Source organism: Rousettus aegyptiacus, unplaced genomic scaffold (genome assembly GCF_014176215.1).
Source record: "Rousettus aegyptiacus isolate mRouAeg1 unplaced genomic scaffold, mRouAeg1.p scaffold_m13_p_7, whole genome shotgun sequence".
In the NCBI taxonomy this organism is placed as follows: domain Eukaryota; kingdom Metazoa; phylum Chordata; class Mammalia; order Chiroptera; family Pteropodidae; genus Rousettus; species Rousettus aegyptiacus.
In genome coordinates this window covers 105583056-105603249 of record NW_023416310.1, presented here as the reverse complement: position 1 = coordinate 105603249, position 20194 = coordinate 105583056, and the positions used below count along the sequence as shown (strand labels likewise).

General features: G+C 52.7%; 1 protein-coding gene across 1 annotated transcript; it reads left to right on the top strand.

Moving 5' to 3' along the window:
• The first annotated feature begins 7836 nt into the window (after positions 1-7836).
• On the top strand, positions 7837-16635 carry SNCB (synuclein beta). Its single transcript, XM_016158420.2, has 6 exons — positions 7837-7965; positions 8631-8760; positions 11414-11455; positions 11676-11794; positions 15531-15620; positions 15992-16635. The coding sequence occupies exons 2-6, from the start codon at positions 8640-8642 to the stop codon at positions 16022-16024; spliced, it is 405 nt and encodes a 134-aa protein (XP_016013906.1). The 5' UTR covers positions 7837-7965; positions 8631-8639; the 3' UTR covers positions 16025-16635.
• Positions 16636-20194: the final 3559 nt, after the last annotated feature.

Genomic DNA, 20194 nt, shown 5'->3' with positions numbered 1-20194 from the left:
AAAGCATGAGTGAGTGTGAGCTAGGTGGGTGGGGGAGGGCACCTCGGGGCATGGGACAGCATCAGCTCTGAGGTGAAGGGAACATGGGTACTGGAGGAAGACAAGAAAGACCAGTGTGGTGAAGCCCAAAGGAGGAAAGGATGGTACATCTTGATCCTAGAAACATGGAGAGCCATCAAGTGTCTCAGGTAGGTATGGATGGGTTGCTCAAGTAAGCGGATGAGCTTTCCAGCAAGTTCTCTGGATTCTGTGTGGGAAACAGACTCAATGGCAGCAAGAGTGAGTGGGGGCAGATCTATTAGGATGCTAATGTAGAAGCCCAGAGAAGATGGAGAGAACATGCTAGATTTCAGAGGTATTTAGAAGGAAGACTCTTGGTGTTTGGTGATGGACAGGCTCTGGAGAAGTGGAGCGTGGCGTCCCAGCTGACTGTTGCTGCATAACAATCCACCCAAACTTAGTGGCCTAAAACAACAATAATCTTTTTTTTTTTTCTGCTCACAGATCTGCAATTTGGGTGGCACTCAGTAAAGACAGCTCATCTTTGCTCCAAAGCACTATCAGTTGGAGAGGCCCGCCGACCGAAGCTGCAGATATCTGCTCATTACCAGTGGGGAAGTTGATGCTGGTGGCCAGCTGGAACCTCAGCTGGGGGTGTCCGCTGGGATAGCTCACTGTGGCCTCTCCATGTGGCTGCTGTGCCTTCTTATAGTGGCTGGGTTCCCAGAGTGAGCGTCTCAAGAGAGGAGAAGCAGAGGCTGCCAGGTTTTTAAGGTCTGGGCCCAAACCTGGCACAGCATCATGTCTCCTGTATTTGAGTCCCAGGACTCACATGGGAGGAATGTTGAAAAATTTTGGACAGATGAAGTGCTGGAAGAAGGCCAAGCCTGGGGAGAGACCATGAATCTAGATTTGATGGAGAAAAATGGAGAAAGGACCCTCCCCCAGCACACGGTCTCAGCTGCCTTAGAGTCCTGGCCCAGAGCCTGGCATGGAATGACCCTGCCAGCCACAGCACCCCTTCCCACCATCTTCTACATCTTCCAGCTTGGGTGACTAAGAAGAAACCATGGCCCTGCAGGGGTCCTGGCCCCTACCCAAGGCCCTCCTAATTCTGTCTCTGGGAGACATCTTCACAGTGGGGTTGAACAAGGAGAAGCTCTTAAATCCCAACTTCTGTTCCTACATATCTTGCATCCGCCCACTCTTCCCCCTCCCTGCGGCCCCCATGCCAGGCATGCTCTGCCATCTCTGGCCTGGGCCAGTGCCTGGGGCTCCCCTACCCATCTCCTTGCTTTCACCCCACCTCCCTATAGAAAATTCTCCACATGCTTCAGAGGAATCATTTAAAATATTAATCTGGTCACTTAACTCCTTAACTCCCTTGTTTAAAACCCTCCAGAACATTCACGATGTGATTCAAAGTCCAGGTTCTAGGCCTACAAATTCCTACATGATCCAGCCTCACAATGCCTCAATTACTCTGATCTTTCAACAATCCAGATTCACTCCTACCTCAGGGCCTTTCCACTTACTGTTTCTTTGCAACCCTCTTTATGGCTGACTTCTCTTCCTTGTCCTTTAGGGCTTGGCTCAAATGTTACTTCAGAGAGGCCCTCTCTGACTACCCTACCTAAAGTAGACTACTCTCCCCCATGCACTCTTTAACTTGTCACCCTCTTTTATTTCCTTCTTAGTGTTTAACACCATTCATTCATTCAACAAATACTGACCTAGCAGTTACTTTGCACCAGATACTGTTTTAGGCACAGGGACCACAGATATGAACAAAATTAATGGTTCCTCCTCATTGCTTTGAAGCCTCCTGGACTAAGCCCTTGGATCTCTTTGCTCTGTCAACATTTTTTGTTTTATGACCTCATCCAGCCCTGGGCATAAATGTCACATATCCAGTATACCTGGGGCTCCGACCCAGAATCCAGAAAAGCGAATCCAAATGTCTGCTCATAGCTCCACCTGGGCATCTAACATGTCTGTCTCTCAGGATTACTGCATCCAAAGCTGTATTCCTGACCTTCCCTGGTCCCCAGACCTGCCCTTTCCACAACCTTCTCTACCCTTCCAATTGCTCAGCCGAAAATTCTGGAACTGTCCTGGACTCCTCTCTTTCTAATCCACCAGCACATTTTATCTTCAACTCTCTCTATCTTCATCATAGATCCAGGATCCGAACACTTCTCTCCATGTCCATTGCCACCACCCTAACCCAAGCTACTGTCATTGTGCCTATATTGTGGCAATGGCATCTGAACTAGTACTTCCACCCTTGCCCAAGCACATTCTACTCCCTACAGAGTGGCACTTAAAATGCAAGTTAGGGCATGTTGCTCCTCTGCTCACATCCCAGTGTCCAGTGTCCACAGGACCCCATCAGCTCTCTGCTCTCCTCTCCTACTCGCTTGCTCCAGTCACACTGGCCTCCTTGCAGGTCTTCGAACGTGCCAGGTCCACTCCTGCCTTAGCAGTTTACACTGGCTCGTCTCTCCATTCTTAAGTCAGGCCTTCTTGCCCATTGTATTGAACCATCCAGGCCCTCCGCCTCGCTCCAGCACTTTAGATTTTACTTATTTATTTGCCTTATCATCTGCCTTCCTCTATGAGAATATAAGGTCCCCAAGGCCTCTTTCATTCACAGCTGTGTTGTCCAGTGCCTAGAACAGGGCCTGGCTCATAACAAGCACTCAGAGGTCAGAGCAAGGATGAAGAGTTGACCGTTAGATTTAACAACTTGAACATAGCCAATTTTGACAAGAGTAACAATCTAAAGCATCTTGTTTGGTTACTAGTTCATTTCTTAATTGTCACTTCCTACTGGAATGTTCTAGAAGAGCGGGGCACTTCACTAGTCATGTTTTCTGCTGAATCTCTGGTACTTTGAACAGTACCTAGTACACAGTAAGCACTCAGGAAAAACTGATTGAAAGGAATAGATGTCGATAACCAGTTACCAGAGACTTCTCCTCTCTGGGCATCTGCTTTCTCATCTGTAAATTCAGAATAAAAATGCCCACTTTAAAGAATTATTTTTAGGGCTTAATGATATAATGACTGTAGTTCCTGGCACACAGTAAGTGGTCAATAAATATCACTTATTCCTCTCTCTGTTGTCAGCCCTCATCCTGCTTGCCTGTCTTCCTCCCCACCCTGAGGCCTCTGAAAATGGCAGGAATGTTGATAAAAGTTGAATCACACTGTCAGGCACCACACAGTTATAAAGGCACATCTGGATTTTTGCAGACCCACACAGGGATGGCATCCCCAGGATCTTCCAAAGAAAACGCCTTCTCCTCCAGCCACTTCCGCTGGGATTTTCTCCCATCCCCTTCCCCACATTCTCCCCTCTTCCCTCTCAAGAAGTTTCAATAACCATTCTCCTCAGTACATTCTCAGGGAGGGGAGAGGGAAGGGAGGAATGCGGAGGCCCATTTTTCAGGGCCAGAGAGAATAGAAACCAGGAGAGGGCCCTGAAGACTCACAGGTTTAGGGCCTGGACAGAAAGAGACCTGGGGATCTAAGCTCTGCCCTAAGGGGGACCAGCAGTGTGGCACGAGGTAAAGGATCCATTATGCCAGAAAGTGGTGGCCCAGTAACCATGTCCCCTTCTTTGGGCGGCAGCACACGTAGAGAGAAACCAAGCAAAATGTAACAAATGTTAACAACTAGTCAGTCTAGGTGAAAGATATTTGGGTAGTCATTGTACTAATATTGCAACTTTTCTGGAGGTTCTGTTCATTGTACGATGCTTGCAACTTTTCTCTAGATTTAACATTTTTCAAAACAAAAGAATTGGTGGTGAAAAGAAATAGTGACAGAGATGCTAGTGGCTTACCCAGTAACCATTCTCCCTTTTCCTACTTTGATTCCAGGAAGTCAATGCCCAGCTGAATGACCACACTTTTGCAGCCTCGCTGTGCCTAAGCAGAGCCAGTGAGAGAGAAGCAGCAGTCGTTGGCTTGGCCTCTGGGAAAACTCATGAAAGAGACAGACAACTGGAAGGTGCTTTTTTTGTTTTTTTACCCTATTTCCCCTCCTTCTTTCTGCATAGACATGATGGCTGGAGCTGCAGCAGCCGTCTTGGACCATGAGGTGACCTTGAAGGTGGAATCCATGTGCCAAGAATGATGGAACAGGAAGGTAGGCGTCATCACACAAACTGCCTCCCGTTGAACTTCTTTAAGTGAAAGGATAAACACCTGCTTAGCCTAAGCTTTTGTACTAGCAACCAAATGAACTTCCTGCCTGATTTGGAATTTAACCTGTTTTCTGTTTCCTCTACACTCTAGGCTTTTTCACCTGCTAGATCCTCTGCCAGGAATGCTTACTACCACTTGTAAGACCTTTCTCACCTTTCAAAACCCAGCTTGAATGTCACTTTCTCCTGGCCACTTTCCCTGGATGCTCCTTCCCTCCTGGGCTCCCACAGCTCTCCCTCCCCCCCATACAGCTGTTAAACAATCCAACAGCCCACTTGCTGCCAATCTAAGAACTTCACTATTCATGGCTTTGGCCTCTGTAGTATTTATCCTGTTGTCCTCTGATGCCCTCGGTTGCCCCGCTACTACTCTCTTCAGCTTCTTCTCCCGGAGCTGCTCCCTCTCAGTCTTTTCCCCAGGCTTCTCTGCCTGTGAAGGTTGCAGTGCCCTCTCTTGTTTTCACTCTCCATGTTCCCCTGGGCAATCACATCATCCCCATGGCTCCAGCTGCCACTTCTATGTTAACGACTCCAGATCCAGTAGGGTGTTGGGCTGGTATGGACCAGCTCCTGAGAATAATCATTCAAGTTTCGGGAATTTTATGAACCACTTGTAAAAGCCATTATGTTAAAAACAAATATAAGCACTCAAAATATCACTTTCTAATTATTTGACCACCTGGAGAGCCACGCTTTAAGGATTTCCTGGTATACCATGGCCCAAATCTATACCTGAAGCCAGCCTGGAGTGACTGCCTGAGCTCTAGGCTCAGATATCCTACCATCTGCTGGACACCACCTCCAGCCTGTCTACCAGGCACTGCACATTCAGCATGCCCCGAACAAGCTCACCATCACCCTACACACACACGCTGTTCCAGCCCCTCAATGCCTATTGCACTTTGCTGCAGCAGCATTCACCCCAATGTCCAAGCCAGGAACCTGGGAATCATTCTAGACTCACTCCTCTCCCTCTTCCCTAGCACCTGATAAGTTACCTCCCAAATGATACCCAAATCTTCCTTGGTCCTGTTCCAGCCTCATCGCAGCTTCCCTAGTTCAGGCTCTGTCATTCCCTCCCATGGATTCTGCTCCAGCTTCCTCACTGATCTTGCTGCTTCTAGCCATGGCCCCTTCCAACCCACCTCCATCTGGCCCCTTAAAATGCAAATCTCTTGTAGGTCTCTCTTGCACTTAAAGTCCTGCAATGACATAGGAAGTACAGATACCCATCATCCGGTCTTTCTCTTTTCCGCCTCTCTTCTTTCCTCCTCAGTCCTTCCTCATCACCTACTCTGACATTCAGGGGTTCTCAGTCCCGAGTTGCAGAAATCACTTGTAGCTAATTTAAGCAGATACATTTATTAACCAATACAGAGCAGCTCAAAACTCTCTCGGAATGCCAGGGAATTCTCCAAGCCTGGAATGATATCCCAAATCACAGTGCCAAGCAGGCCTAGAAAGACTCCCCTGACACTATGAACATGGACAGTGCAGCCTGCCCTGTCATGCCGGTATTCCCAGAAGCAGTGTAACTGATGCTCCAATGACCCCTGGCAAGAGCTGCCACTGATAATGCCACCTGTCCTTTCCAGAGCAGACTTCCTCTTTCCCTGCTGCTCTGGCACTAGCTTCAGGTTCTAAATCTGAGGCTGGGGTGTCTGGGGCTGACCTCACAGGTCCTACCTGCAAGGAAGGCTGGGAAAGCATTGCGAGCATCTAGAGAGAGATGTAGGCTCTGTCTCATAAGGTGGGGGATCCCTCAAATCTAGGAAGGGGCAATTCTGATGCTGAGAGGCCAGCAATAATGACAGATGTCCCCCATGCTAGCTTTTAAAATCATGCAAGTAAAGTTCTATTCAAGGTAAAATAATCATATAGCATAAGAAGGAAGGCAATGAAAGTAAAAGCTTCTCTCCCTGAGTCCTCTCTGTCCCATTTGCCAGGGACAACTACTGTCGGTGGATTTTTTGGAAGTCCTTGCAGATCTGTTCTTTGAATATCTAGATATATATTTGTATATATTTGTATATAAGGTGTCTATAATGTATATAGCATGTGCTTTCTAACAGCAACATAGCATTTGACTAAGTGAATGTACCACAATTAACTAGCCAGTTCTCTACAGATGGACATTTAGGTTACTTTCATTTTTTGCAGGCTACATACAGTGAACATCCTTGTACAAATGTTTTTGTGCACTTGTGCAAGTATAAATCCAAGAGATAAATTCCTGGAAGGGGAACTGTTGGGTCAAAAGGAGCGTGCATTTGTGTCTTAGGTAAACATTGCCAAATTGCCTTCCAAAAAGCATGCCAAATTTGCAGCTCTTCCAGCGGCCTGTGAACATTTTTTTGCCATGCCCTGCACTCTGGCTGCTGGCTGCCCCCTCACCTCATCACCTGTCACTTATACACCCTGCCTTTCCAGCCATAGAGCCTCTGCCCATGCTGTACCCACAGACCAAAACTCCCTTTCTTATCTGCCAAATAAAATCTTACCTGTTCCACGAGGCCTAGCTTAGATATCGCCTCCTCTGTACAGCCATCCCTGACCCCCTCTAAGCTATCAGAATCCCCTTCCTCTGGAATCCCAGCTTCTTGGGCATAATTCTGTCATAGCACTGACTGAGGGGCCTATGTGTCCCTGGCATTCTATGACAGTTTTTGACAATCTTCACCCTAACCATACAAAAAGTTGTCTTGTCCGCATCCTTCTCCTTCCCTCCTGGCTCTCCAGCATACTGCCTTTTATCCGTTCTGAAGCACAGTCCTGCCTCAGGGCCTTTGCACTAGCAGTTCCCACTTCGTGGGACTTGCCTTCACTCATCTTGGCCTTGGTGCCTCTCTGGGGTCTGTGTTTCCATTCACATCCTCGCAGAGGCCTCCCCTGACTACTCCATCTCAGGTGCCCCTCCTCTAGTCTTTCTGTTACATCACCGTTTTATTATCTTCTTTACACTTCTCACAAGCCAAAATAGCTCTGGTTTAAGTAGTGCCGTTTTATTTTCTGTGTCCCATCCCTGCGAGACACACACACACACACACTATTGTAAGCTCCCCAAGAGCAGGGACCCTGTTTTTCTTTTCCATTATCTCCAGCCTCCATTCCACCTGGCATCTGAATCACCTGTATTTTACAGAAGAGGAAACACATTCAGAAAGGCGAGCTGAGTAGCCCAAAGTCCCAGTTAATTAAAAAACAAACAAACAAACAAAAAACAGCTGAGATTTGAACTCATCTGAACCACAAAGCCCTTTGCACTATTTATTCTCCATTCTTAACACGCCGCGTTGTCTTTCCCACCAGATTAGTCTCTGGGGGGCAGGACCTGAGTCTGACGCTCCAGGGTTCCCAGCTGCGCTTCTCTTGCCGGGCCCGGGAGGGTAGCTGACTCTGCGGAGATGTCACCCTCCCCGCCCCCTTGTCAGTCAGGCCGAGGGGGCGGTGCAGCCGCCAGTGGGGAGCGCTGAGCTCAGAGCTGCCGCAGCGCGGGAGCGGGAGCGGGAGCCGGAACCCGAGTGCGCGAGCGAGCTGGGCTCAAGGCAGGGGTAGCCGGCGACGCACCCAAGGCCCGGGCACTGCTGCGCCCCGCTCAGGGCCCGCGCCCCGCCTGCTGCAGACTGACCTGAGCGCCTGGCCACGGCCGGATCCCCAACCAGCTCCAAGCCCGCCCCAGACCAGCCTAGCCGAGCCCTTGCGCCCGCCCACCTCAGCCGCTGCTCCATCCCCAGCTCGGGCCCCGCATCCAGGTGAGGTGGCCGCGCTCCGGGAGCCAAGAAAGGGAAGGGCTGGGATGGAGAGGGGACCAGGTGGGCTAGGAAAGGGTCTGGGGTTGGAGAGGGGACTGGGTGGGATGCGGAAGGGGTTGAGGAAGGGGCTGGAGAACGTAGAGAGGGCGCCTGTGGGTGCGAGTCAGTGTGCGCCCCGGGGAGTGTGTGTCTGCTGCTCTGTCTGCAACTGCCTGGGTGGCCGTGTGTGGACGTGCGTCCGCGCCCGTGTACCCGTGTTTGTCAGTGTCAGTGCGCGTTTGAACGTCTGCGTGTCCTGTATGTTCACATGAGCGTGTCCATGGAGTGTGTCTGTGTGCTTGGCCGTGTGACACTGTCGTGTGTGTACAGGCAGGTTCCGGGGCTTCGTGCCGAATCCAGCACTCGTGTTCCGCAGGGCTGTAGGTTGCGGGGCCCCGGAAAACCGAGGCGTTGGCCCCTCCCGTGTCTTAGGGTTTCAAGGACGCTAGGACTCGCCGCGGCCCTGTGGCCTCGCGCTGGCGACAGAGAAAGGCGGGAGGGGGCTCCGGGCCCACAGGGTGCTGTGGTCTCAGGAGAAAGGGTAAGGGGCCCCGCGCGTCCCTCGGGAAGAACTGGGGTGAGGGTGCGGGGCCAGCGCACCGCGCCCGTATGTTCGCCCTCCCCAGGCCGCCAGGATGGACGTGTTCATGAAGGGCCTGTCCATGGCCAAGGAGGGTGTCGTGGCCGCTGCTGAGAAAACCAAGCAGGGGGTCACCGAGGCCGCGGAGAAGACCAAGGAGGGCGTCCTCTACGTCGGTGGGCGAGGGGCGGGGCTGCGGGGTTTGGGTGTCCCCTGGGGAATTTGGGCTGGGGTCCTTAGAGGGAGGGAGTGCGGGGTCTGGGCGGGAGAATATGAGTCAGCAGATAAGGTGGGTCAGCTGGGGTCACTGGGGACACAGCCACAGGAGGGGGAGTGGGAAGGAAGGGTTGGGGAGGGTGGGGTTCAGCTGGAAGGCCAGGGACAGAGGGAGTGATGGAAGCAGATAAGCTTCCTTTTATTCTTCACATTATAATAGTTACCTGGTGTGGAGCCCTTACTCTCTGCCAAGTGCTGTGTAAAATGCCATAACATCCATCACCTCATTTAATGCTCCCTGCCCATTCCACAGACCAGGGAAACTTCCCAGAGGTTTAACTGTCTTGCTGAAGGTCACACAGCTGATGAAATCTGAAGCCGGAGTTTGAGCCAAGCTTTCTGGACTCCAAGGCCCCACCCCTCCCCTTGCCTGCCCTCCTTCTTGTATTTTTGGGGCTCCCTCCCAGCCCTCCTCTCCAGCTACTTCCACCTCACAGTCCCTCTCCATGTCTCTCTGCCTCCCAGTGCCTGTAGGTCCACCATTGCCATCGCTCCTCTGGGTCCCCCCTCCTTGCAGCTGCCAGCTGGCATCAGGACAAAGGCCAAGTGGTTAAATCTCTCACCCTAAGTCTGAAAGGAGAGGGAGCCTGCAGGGTCATTTGCATAAAGGCAAGGCCCAGAAACTGACATTTACTGAATCCTCTCCATGATTCAGGCCTTTCTTGTCCCCTATGGAGGCCAAAGAGGGCTGGTTAACTTTGTCCAGGGCAGATTTGGGTTTACGGTCATTCGAAAGGTATTTATTGACCACCTACTATGTGCCCGCCATTGCGTGGCTCCTGGGGATGTAACAGTGGACAAGAGACAAAGGTGTCCTCTTTCCTGATGTGACACAGAGCATTCCGAAAACGGGATTTGACATCAAGTAGCTGGGATGGGGGCCACTTTGGTAGGGTAGTCAAAGAAGGTGGCATTTGGGCTGAGCCCTGAGACTAGGGAGCCAGGGTGAAGGCTGGAGAGCAAAGGACAGAAAGCAGGGATAGGTGGGCAAGAGCCCATTGATGAGGGGCCCTTGTAGGCCCAGGCAAAGCACTGTTATAATTACATGAGAGGTTGTAAACTAGAGACCAACATGATCTGATTTCAGTCTAAAAAGGTCCTTCAGGCATTGGGACAGAGCAAATCACAGAGACCCCCTAGGAAATCGTGTAGCCACCAGACAAAAGTGGTTGAAGCTGGAACAAAGATGATGGAGGCAGGGACAAGGCTTGAGCCCACACAAGCCGACTGACTCTGGCCTCCCTCTGCCTCATCCTCCTGCCCAGGAGCCCCCGGCAGTCCAGGCCCTACACAGTTAAGCCTCAGCCCCCTGTAATCCGGCATGGTTCTGCCTCACTCAATGTTCCAGCTTTGTTTCTCACCATTCCCATCACTGCGGGCACACGGATGGCATTGAGGTGCTTCGTACAGGCCTGAATGCACACCTCTCTGTGCCCTGCCTGCGTGGATGGTTTTCTGTGCCTGCTGTACCCTCCACAGTCTCCTTTCTGCATATCTATCTGCCTCCCATTTGTCAAGGCCCAGGCAATGCTCCCTCCCTTATCATGTACCCCACTGCTTGTCCTCTCCCACACTGCTTGAGATCCTGGGCATCGAATTTGCTCTTCTCTTACCCCCATCTGCCAGTGACCGATTGGCCTGGAGGCTGGCACAGAGCAGGTGCCAACAAATGTTTGTGGGAGGAACGAATGGGTGCGTGCACAGCCACCTCGCCCCGGGTCTGGCTGGCCTTAGGTGTGAGAACCCTGTCTTCCCACGGCAGCCTCTTCCCCTCCCACAGGCCTCAGCCTACCCACACACCCATTTCTGAGTCTCTCGGGTGTTGTCTGAGTTTCCAAATCCTCAGGATAGGAGACCCCCGCTCACCTGAAGGCTCCTCCGCCCACCTCAAATCAGACCTCTTCACCTTTCCCAGCAGTCCCACATTTTGCTGTGACCAAGTTGCTGCCCTCTCGGGAAGGCCCAGTCAGTGCTGTGGGTGTCAGCTATAACCTGCACATCACCCTTAGGCCCATCGAGCACCTGAGACTCTCCCTACTCCAGCAAGAAGAATGGATTTGCACCCTTGTTAGAAGAATCTTTAGAAGAAATGGAGTGGGGGCGGTGAATGGAGGTGCCCATAGGCAGGATGTGGGCAGTCATGCACCCGGGGCACCTTTCCAAATACATGACCCATTTGCTCCCCCCCGCCCCACCCCCATTCCCACGCCACATGCTCTCACCCTGAGCAGAGAATTAAATGACCCAGTGAAAGCAGAGTGCTTTGCACAGTGCTGGCACTCAAGTAACAGCCATCTGGGGGTGTGGTATCATCTCAGGGGAGGAGGGGGACAGACAGAGGGGAGAACTAGAAGTCCTGAGGAATAGATGTATGGGGCTCAATGCAGTGATGAGGGGGGACTTGTGGGATCCTGAGAAGCCCAGGGAGGCAGTGATGGGGCCAGGATGCCCACTGCCATCCGGGTTCCTCTGCCCACTCTATAACCACCGTGCTTGCCGGAGTCTGTTTCCTCAGTTCAGAACCCTTAAATGTGCCCCTTTATCTTCCTGCAGGAAGCAAGACCCGAGAGGGGGTGGTACAAGGAGTGGCCTCAGGTACCAGCCCAGCACTGGCTCAGTCTCTTTCCCTCCCCGAGTCTGAAAGCTGGCCGGGATCCAGAGGGTGGCAGGGATGGATGGTGGATAAGGATATCCTCAAGGCTTTGGGGGTGCTCCACGGGAAAAGCAGGCTCTGGGATATTACAGGGGGAGGGGGATACCTGTGTCTCCTTCACTCTGACCCCCGACCCCTTCCCCGACCCTCTCGCTGCTCCAGTGGCTGAGAAAACCAAGGAACAGGCATCACATCTGGGAGGAGCTGTGTTCTCTGGGGCTGGGAACATCGCAGCAGCCACAGGCCTGGTAAAGAAGGAGGAATTTCCCACTGACCTGAAGGTAAGCAATCCTCTAGCCACACACATGCATGCATGCGTGCACATGCACACATGTGCCAGGCACACCCAGAAACCTGCCACCGGGATCCCTGCTCCACCAGCCAGTCTAGGGCACAAGCCACCTTCCCTCACATTCTGTGACCTTGACCCAGATCTAACTGTGTACACGTATTCTGCTTCCAAGTGTGACCTAGACCACTTCTGGCCATGTCTGCATGTGTCACTGATTATTCATTCATTTCTTTTCGTTCAACAAGTATTTATGCCAGAGAGGAATTGTTCTAGGGGTTACCACAGTGAATAGGTTTCTCAGTTCATGGAGCTGACACTGTAGTGGGAGAAAATAGTAAAAAGCCAAACAATAAGCAAGATGATTTCAGACAGGGTAAGTGCTCTGAAGAAAAGACAACGGTGTGATGGGATAGAGTCCAGGGATGAGGGGGCTACTTTAGGGCTGATAGGGCTTCTCTGAGGAGGTGACATTTGAGTGGACACCCAAGAGATGAGGCAAGCCAAGTGGGAAGTGTATTTCATGCAATAGGAACAGCACATGCAAAGGCCCTGAGGCTGGCACAAGCAGGTGTGGACCATGGTGGAGGAGTGAATTGTGTATCACATGTTTGCACATACTGGTGTCCCCAGGGGAGTGGTGGTGGCTATCTCGCATGCATAAAGACAGATGTTTCCATTCAGAAGCACTGCGGAGTAAGAGCTATGAGCTCTGGAGCCTCACAGTGCTGGATCTGAATCCCAGCTCCACTAATTCCTGACTGTGTGACCTTAGGCAAGTTCCATCGCGTCTCTGAGCTTGATTCTTTGCCTGTAAGATGGGAAATGAGCACAAGAGGACTCTTACATAGATTAGAGATAATATAGATCAGAGGTCCTCAAAACTTAATTATGCATCAGAATCATTAGCTGGCCAAGTTAAAATACAGACCGTTGGCCCCACACTTAAATTTTTAATTCAGTAGGTCTGAGGTGGGGCCTGAGAACTTGCATTTCTAACAAGTACCCAGGTGATGCTGATGCTGCAGGTGCAGGGACCCCACTGTAAGAGCACTTGTTAAGATGGGCTTGCATACAGTGAGTGCTCAGTAAGAGATAGTAGCCTCATGACCATGTGAATGGTCTGTGTCTGCCCCCCAGGGTGGGGGAGCATATGTGACCACGATGTGCATGAAAGTGTACCACCGTGACAGTGCACTCTGTGGGCCCATAAGTCTGCACAGACATCCTCCTGCAGGTGCTGCATGTATGTCCATGTACACGGGCAGACTCTGCCTCTGTCGGAGCGGGGCTCCTTCAGCATCTGACTTAGGAAATCAGTGTGTATTCTGCATGAGTGTATCTATTGGGCTATGGGAGGAGTCCCCACCCCACCCTCCACTCTAGACATTTTGCTTAGTTGGTTCCTCCCCCTGTTGGAAGTCCTGCCTATGCATTTTACCAGCTACGTGACTTCCCATTTCTCATCATTATGTTTCCAGTGATGGCTCCCATTTGCTGCCCTCTTGTAAGAGCAGGCAATACCCTAGACGTGTTACATGGAGTAACTCACTGACTCTTCATAATGTCCCTATGAAGGAAATGCCACAATTAGCCCATTTTACAGATGAAAGAACTGAGGCTCCGAAGTGCCTTGCCCAAGATCCCACTCCTGCCTGCCTCCCTGAGAAGGTGTTTGGGAGGATAAGCTCAGGTCCATGTCATCAGAGTCACTTGGTGCCAACATGGGGCCAGGCCCTGTGCTGAGGGCAGGGGTGCAGACAGCTAGGTCTGGGGCTGAGCTGTCAGGCTCAAGGCTGTTTGTTGAGGGGGCCTTTGCACAGAACCATCTCTTTAAGGCCGCCTTCCTCCTACCAGCACTTGTTGACAACTCAAGCCTCCTCTCTCAAGGGAGCTCAAGATCATAGATTTACAATCCAAACCATAGGTCTTCAGTGCCACTGGGCATGAGTGAGCCCATGCAAGCCCAGGGTTCGTGTTCCTGAGCATCTCTCTATCCCGGCCTGCCCACACACATAATCATGGAAGCCCCCCATACTCTTGCAAAGCAGACACAGCACCTCATTTCCCACCTGAGGCTGCTGAGATCCGGGGTCAAGTTCCAGGCAGCTAGTAAGTGGCCAGGCTGGGAAACTCCCCCATGTTACCAACACCCAAATCAAGACACAGAACATCAGCTCTTCGGAAGCCCCCTTTAGACTCCCTCCCAGCCCCTACTCCCAGGACCAAGACTAGGATGAGATGAGGGAGGGGTCTGGAGTCTCATTTGTGTGGCCATGAGAGTGGGTGCCTTCCGAACACTTGCACCCTAGGCACTTCGCTCTCCTCACTTTCAGCCTGGCCCCGCCTCCTCCTCCATGGGGAATTGCTTCCTGACTTCTATCACCACAGATTAGTGAGCTTTAACTTCATATAAATGTTATCCTAAAGCACATGCTCGTCTGTACCTGGCTTCTTCCACTCAGCAGGAAACTGTGCCACGCACGATTGGTTGGTCTCCACATCGTGCCCTGTGTGATGACACCACAACACGCTCCTCTTTGTTGGACATATCTGAGTTGTTTGCAAACAATGAGCTCCAGCTGGGATTTTTAACACTATGTTTTTTTCCTGGGTCCTGGTTGTAGCTAGGTGACTTTGAACAAACTAACATTTCCCCAGCTCCTGGGGCTTGATGTACCCAAGTCTACACTGGGGCCAATGAGCCATATCAGGAGGTGTAGACTCCTGTGCCCAGGGGGCCCACCTAGATAGGTAATGCGAAGGAGCTGAAGCTACATGGAGGGGCTGAGGCAACCAGAGTACAGAGGTGCTCAAGGCAGACAGTCTCAGTGCCAGCCTTCCAGGGTCTCAACAGTCTTATATCCACCCAGTAGGGAGGGACAATGGTACGTGTGGAAGTGAGTGAAGTGGTATGTCCCGTGGCCTACTAGTTCCCCTAGGGGTCCAGCATGTACCAGCCCATGTGGCCTTGTGCAGCCAAACATGGACCCCAAGTTATTATGTGGGCTTATGTGCAGGCAGCTCTGTCCTGTGTTTGTGAACATACATGTACTCACCTGCGAGTGGATGGCCATGTGTCTGGTAGCCCCCCACTTTGTGTGCCTGCTGGTCTGCACCCATCTGGGCAGCAGATGCAGGGGGAGGGGAGTCTTAGCTCACACATCCAAGCAACACCATGAGCTGTTGCTTCCAGCTTATCTTAAAATAGAAACAGCTGAAGAAACCAGGCCACACAGGGCGCTGGGGGAGGGATGGGTGGAAGGTGGCAGGGGAATGGCTCAGAGCCCCTGCCCAGCCCTGTCCCTGAGCCTCCATCTCCCTCTAGCCCAGAGGAGCTTCCAAGGTTATCTCTGGGGTCCTGATGCCTGGCATGGAGCCTGACCCAAGGGGGTAGGGATAAATGGGTGACTGAATGTGCTGCTTATCTCCCCATCCCATTCAGTCAAAACGATGGAAGTGCAGGAGGCTGCCAGGTGCTGGAGAGAGGGGTATGGAGAGCCCTGCTCTGCTCCCCACCCACAGTTTCCAGCAGGATCTGGAGGGATTTCACTCCTCGTGTCTGCATCGCATTTCCAAGGCATTCCAATTAAACAATTTAATTAGAAACTCTGGTGGCACTGCCAACAAAGCCTGGCCTTCCCCTAATTGGCCAAGAGCTCCCCAGGGTAGGAATGTGGGGGGCATCCCCAGCTGCCCTCACAGGCCTTGTCCCTTCTCTGCCGCAGCCCGAGGAAGTGGCCCAGGAAGCTGCTGAGGAGCCACTGATAGAGCCCCTGATGGAGCCAGAGGGAGAGAGTTATGAGGAACCACCCCAGGTGAGGGGTGGAAGGGCTGGGTGGGGCTTTGGGCATCCCAGAGGATTGCTGCCATCCCCAGCTGGGGAGAGACAGGTCCCTGGAAGGGTAGGGTTGGGCTAGGGAGCTTCAGGCCCCCCTTTTCTAGAACTCAGGCCTCAGGAGGTGGCAGCAGGGAGGAAGGACAGCTGTGATCTAGCATTGGGCCCCAGGTACCCACCTCCAGAACTGGCCAGGTTGTCCCCAACTTCCAGGTTCCTTCCTGCCAAGGGGAAGGGGATGCACTCTTCCTCCTTGAGGGGGAGGGCTCTTGGGCCCAGGGCCTGGCCACTTGGTCTCCAACCCTTTCCTCTGTTACTCTTCTCCACTCCACCCCCATCCCTCTGATACAGGAGGAGTATCAGGAGTATGAGCCGGAGGCGTAAGGGCCCAGCATGGCCCCCCCACCAGCAGCACAATCCCTTTCCTGCCCCTGCCCGCCCCACCCCCAAAGCCAGGGCTGTCCTTGTACCCCTTCCCCACAAACACGAGATCTTCCTTCACTCCGAGGCGCCCCCTCGGAGCCTGTGTTAGTGTCTGTCTATCTGTCTGTCCCACCTGCCCGCGTCCAACCCTGGGACCTGGACAGGGCTGGGGCTGCAGCCGCGACTGGGAGCCTCTCCCCACCTACGTTGCCACCTCCCCACCCCATCCCTTCCACCATGTGCGCGGATGTAGCATGTTCTATATGTTTTTAAACGAAAATCTGAAAACGACGGCTCCCCCCGCTCACCCCTAACAGAGGTTCTCTAAGGGGCCACCCGGTAGCCCCAGAGTCTCCTACCCCACTCCCACACCGACCCCAAGAACCTTTTTTTAAACTAGAACCAGGAGCCAGGCTGTGCCATGCCCCCTCCCCCAGCCGGCCTGGTCCAAGAGCGGACGTCGTGTGTCGTGATTGTGGCATGGAAAGTCCCCTAACCCCCGTGTGAGCGTGTTCCAGGCGGACGGCATAGCCGCCCCCAGCGTGTCCATGAATAAAGCCAATCTGTCTGTAGCCGGCGCCACATGGGCAAGAATGGACTAAGCGCCGAATGGGAGTGGCCGACAGGCTTCCAGGTCCCAGCCTGCCCACTCCCCTCTTTGGGGCCCGGCACTCTCGGCCCAGATACGAGACTGACCATCTCCAGCCTCAGCTTCTCCATCTCCCACCCTCTCCCAGCATGACCAGGAGGGAGGGAGTTACCCCAGGCTGGGACACCCCGTAGGCTAGGAAGCTGGAAGGCGGCCTCAAGCGCCACCTGCTGGGCCATAAAGAGCCTATTGGGGGTGCAGGGCGGAGGGAAGCCCCGCGCCGCCAGGGCGCAGAGTGGACTGACTCGCACCTCGCCTCACACCCAGCGCAGGCGCGCGACGGAGACGCACGCGCGGACATGCGAGCACCTACGCTGGCCCCTAAGCACCCGGCCCCAGTGTACGCACCCTGGCAGGCTCGCACGTGCAGACACGCGTGCACGCAGGCTGGCCGATATGTGCACACTCAGTTGCATGCGCGCCGCAGAAAAATTTTCGGAAACTAGAATCGCGGGAAATGAAAGACGCTGTTACGCGCATAGACCTCTTTCTCCATGCACATAACGTTTACACGCACACACACCTGAGTACACCTGCCCAACGCAGAAAACCCGTCCAAGAGAAGGGGAAGTGGGCAACTGCCCCAAAAGGAGGCAGTGCTCCACCCGTCCTGGAAAGGCGACCGAAGGTTTGCGGCCTCGGCTAAAGTGGGCGAGGGTCCGCAGAGATCCGGAAGCCGACCAGGATCGACACTAGAGGGACCCCAACACCATCTCTGTGTGGGGAAAAAGGGGCGGAGACTCCGTGGAGCTACGCAAAGGCCCCTCCTCCGTCAAGGCGAAGGCACTGTTCTCATTGGTTCAAAAGCGCCCCACATCGTACCTGTGCCGAGCCCCCACCCCCATCCGTGCTAGGCCCCGCCCTCATCGCTGCGGCGCTTTCGCCCTTTTTGCGGCAGAGTCCCGCTATCTTCGCTTCCACTCAGGCCGGGTCTGGGTGCAGGAAGCCTCGCTTAGCTTTGCCGCAGGGGCCCCGAACCTCACTGCGCAAGACTCCACCCCCTTCTCTGCCTGGTCAGACGTGCTTTCCGACTCCAGCCCCAGTCCTGGAAGGAGCTTGCTCTATTCAGTCTATCCCCAAGTGTTAGCGCCGCCTCCTTCCCTGAGTGGTTGCGGGAGGGAGATGGTGCCAGGCTCGGGAATGCCTTGAGCACTGAGGGAGACGGGTCCACTCAGGTCATCTTGGCCTGCAGTGTACCGAGCCTTTACTTCCAGAAGTCGGAGGCAGCGGGCAGACGTGTATATAAGGAGAACAAACCGGTGGGTTTGGATTCTCTGACTAAACGTACCAGTTCCAGGATATCCAGATTCTTTTTGGCTGAATTAGGACACTAAAGTCCGCAAGGATTGCAAACTCGTGGCCCTCAGGTTGAATTTGACCGGTAGACGTGTTTAATTTGCTAGCACAAGGTTTAATTTTTGTCCATTTGATTACAGTTGGCAACAGTACCTTTCCCTATTTACTCATTTTCATAAAGTGCCTGGTCCCTAAAGAATTTGAGTTTGCCACCTCCTCTCCAGCTACCAGCGCCTGATCCCCAGTTTTAGATGTCAAAGCCAGGTTCATCACCTGGCTTTTGTTGGGGGTGGGGCCGGTATTCTTGCTTCCCAAGTGCCAAACCACGCATCTGGTTTTCTGAGCCAGGTTTTCTGCTCAGAACCAATGTTTTCATCTGCCGTGGTCACTTTAAATGCATTTCAGGCACAGGCCCAGAAGCATCAGTGGAAGATGCCAGCCTTGTGTCTGATGACACCCCTGACCGGGCGCGCATGTGAGGACACACAACTCGTGACCCCTCCCTCACGACAAGGATGGAGCTATTTCCCAAGTGCCCACTATGTCCCAAGCATCCGACACTTGTACCATTAATTTCACTTGAAATTGTGTTCAAGTATTACTTGTTATTAGACCCAATTAACAGATGAGAGAATGGAAGCCAGAGAGGCAATATTACCTGCCCTCGGGAATGATGCTGGGAAGTGGCAAGGCCACATTCAGCTGGAAGCCTGACCCAGAGCCCAATTTTCCAAAAGGCACGTGCTTTTAGGGGACACAAACAAAATCGCCAACAGTATAAAAACATGGGGGCAGCAGAGCGGAGATAAAAGGTACTTGTGCAATTCCATGCAAACTGTAAGTGTGATTGTGTGTATGTGTGGGGGGTGGGGTGATGAGCTGTGTGTGCACACTTACAAACATGATGGCGTGTATCTACACGTGTACACAGATGTTGCCCACATGTGTTGTGTGGGCCTATTTAGTCATCTAACAGTGTGCGTTGCACACCCATTCTGTTCTTAGAAGCGAGGGGCTACAGGAAAAAGCTCAGCAGGTCTCTGCCCTGACAGAACTCATGTCCCATGAATCAACAAATACATGGATCAAGATACTTGTGAGTTTTACAGAGAACCTAAAACATAGCAATGTGATAGAATGTAACAAGGAGGGGGTAGTGACCAACATTAAATTGGGCGGTCAGCTCGGGCATCTGAAAAGGCGGGGTTGGAGCTGAAACCTGCATGGAAGGTCTGAGAAGAGCATTGTAGCAAAGATGGAGCCCACCTTTCTGTGTCTGCAGGAACACAGGGTGTGTGGTCAGCCCAGTGAGCCCAGCCAGGCCTCCCAAGATATGTGGATCTAGTCCCACCTTGCCTGACCCACACCTTCCCTTTGCCTGTGGTCTTTCCTACACAGCTGCCCTCAATTTTGCCTGCTGAAACACTTCCCTCCTCTGAGCTTTCCTTAGTCCTCCAACCAGAAGTGATTCCCCCCATTACCCCTTTCCTGCTCAGCTGTGCACATAAAGACCCCCTCCCCACCCATGTCATCATTCTGCGGACCTTTGCCAGCTGGCTAACCTAGAAACTGCCCCACCTTCCTGGTGAAGGGTTGGGGGCCATCTCCACCCCTCCAGTTCCCCACCCCTTCCCCACCCCCTGGTAAAACAGCTCCACAGCTTTCTCTGGAACTTTATTTTTGTTTTCTCCCTTCTCTATTTATAGCTCTCTCCCCTCTAGAATCATCCCTGCATCCATCCCGTTGCCTAGAAACCAGCTCTGGGCTGAGGGTGGGGGAAGGCCTGGCCAGCCCAGGCAGGGGAAAGGAAGAGCTGTCACCCACTCCTCTCAGCACTGCTCCCAAGCTCCCAGAAGCCCACCTCGCCCGCCCTCTGCCCAGCACCCATGGGCGTCTTTTAAAAGATAAAACAAAATGTGAAAAACAGCAGCCTTTGCGATGTCCTTCACAGCTTCTAAAGGGCATAAAGCATGTGATTTCCCTCCGTGCCTCTCAAGAGCCTACCTTGCCTGGACCCATTTTTTTGGATGAGGAAACTGAGACTTCAGGAAACAAAGTTCCCACAGCTCAAGTCTTCTCAGTAGAAATTCCATGGCTTTGGATTTGTTACCCATGGGATAGTGACCTAAAACACTAAAAAAAAAAAATGTTTTAAAAGCGTAACTAATCCCACAATCAATTAATTT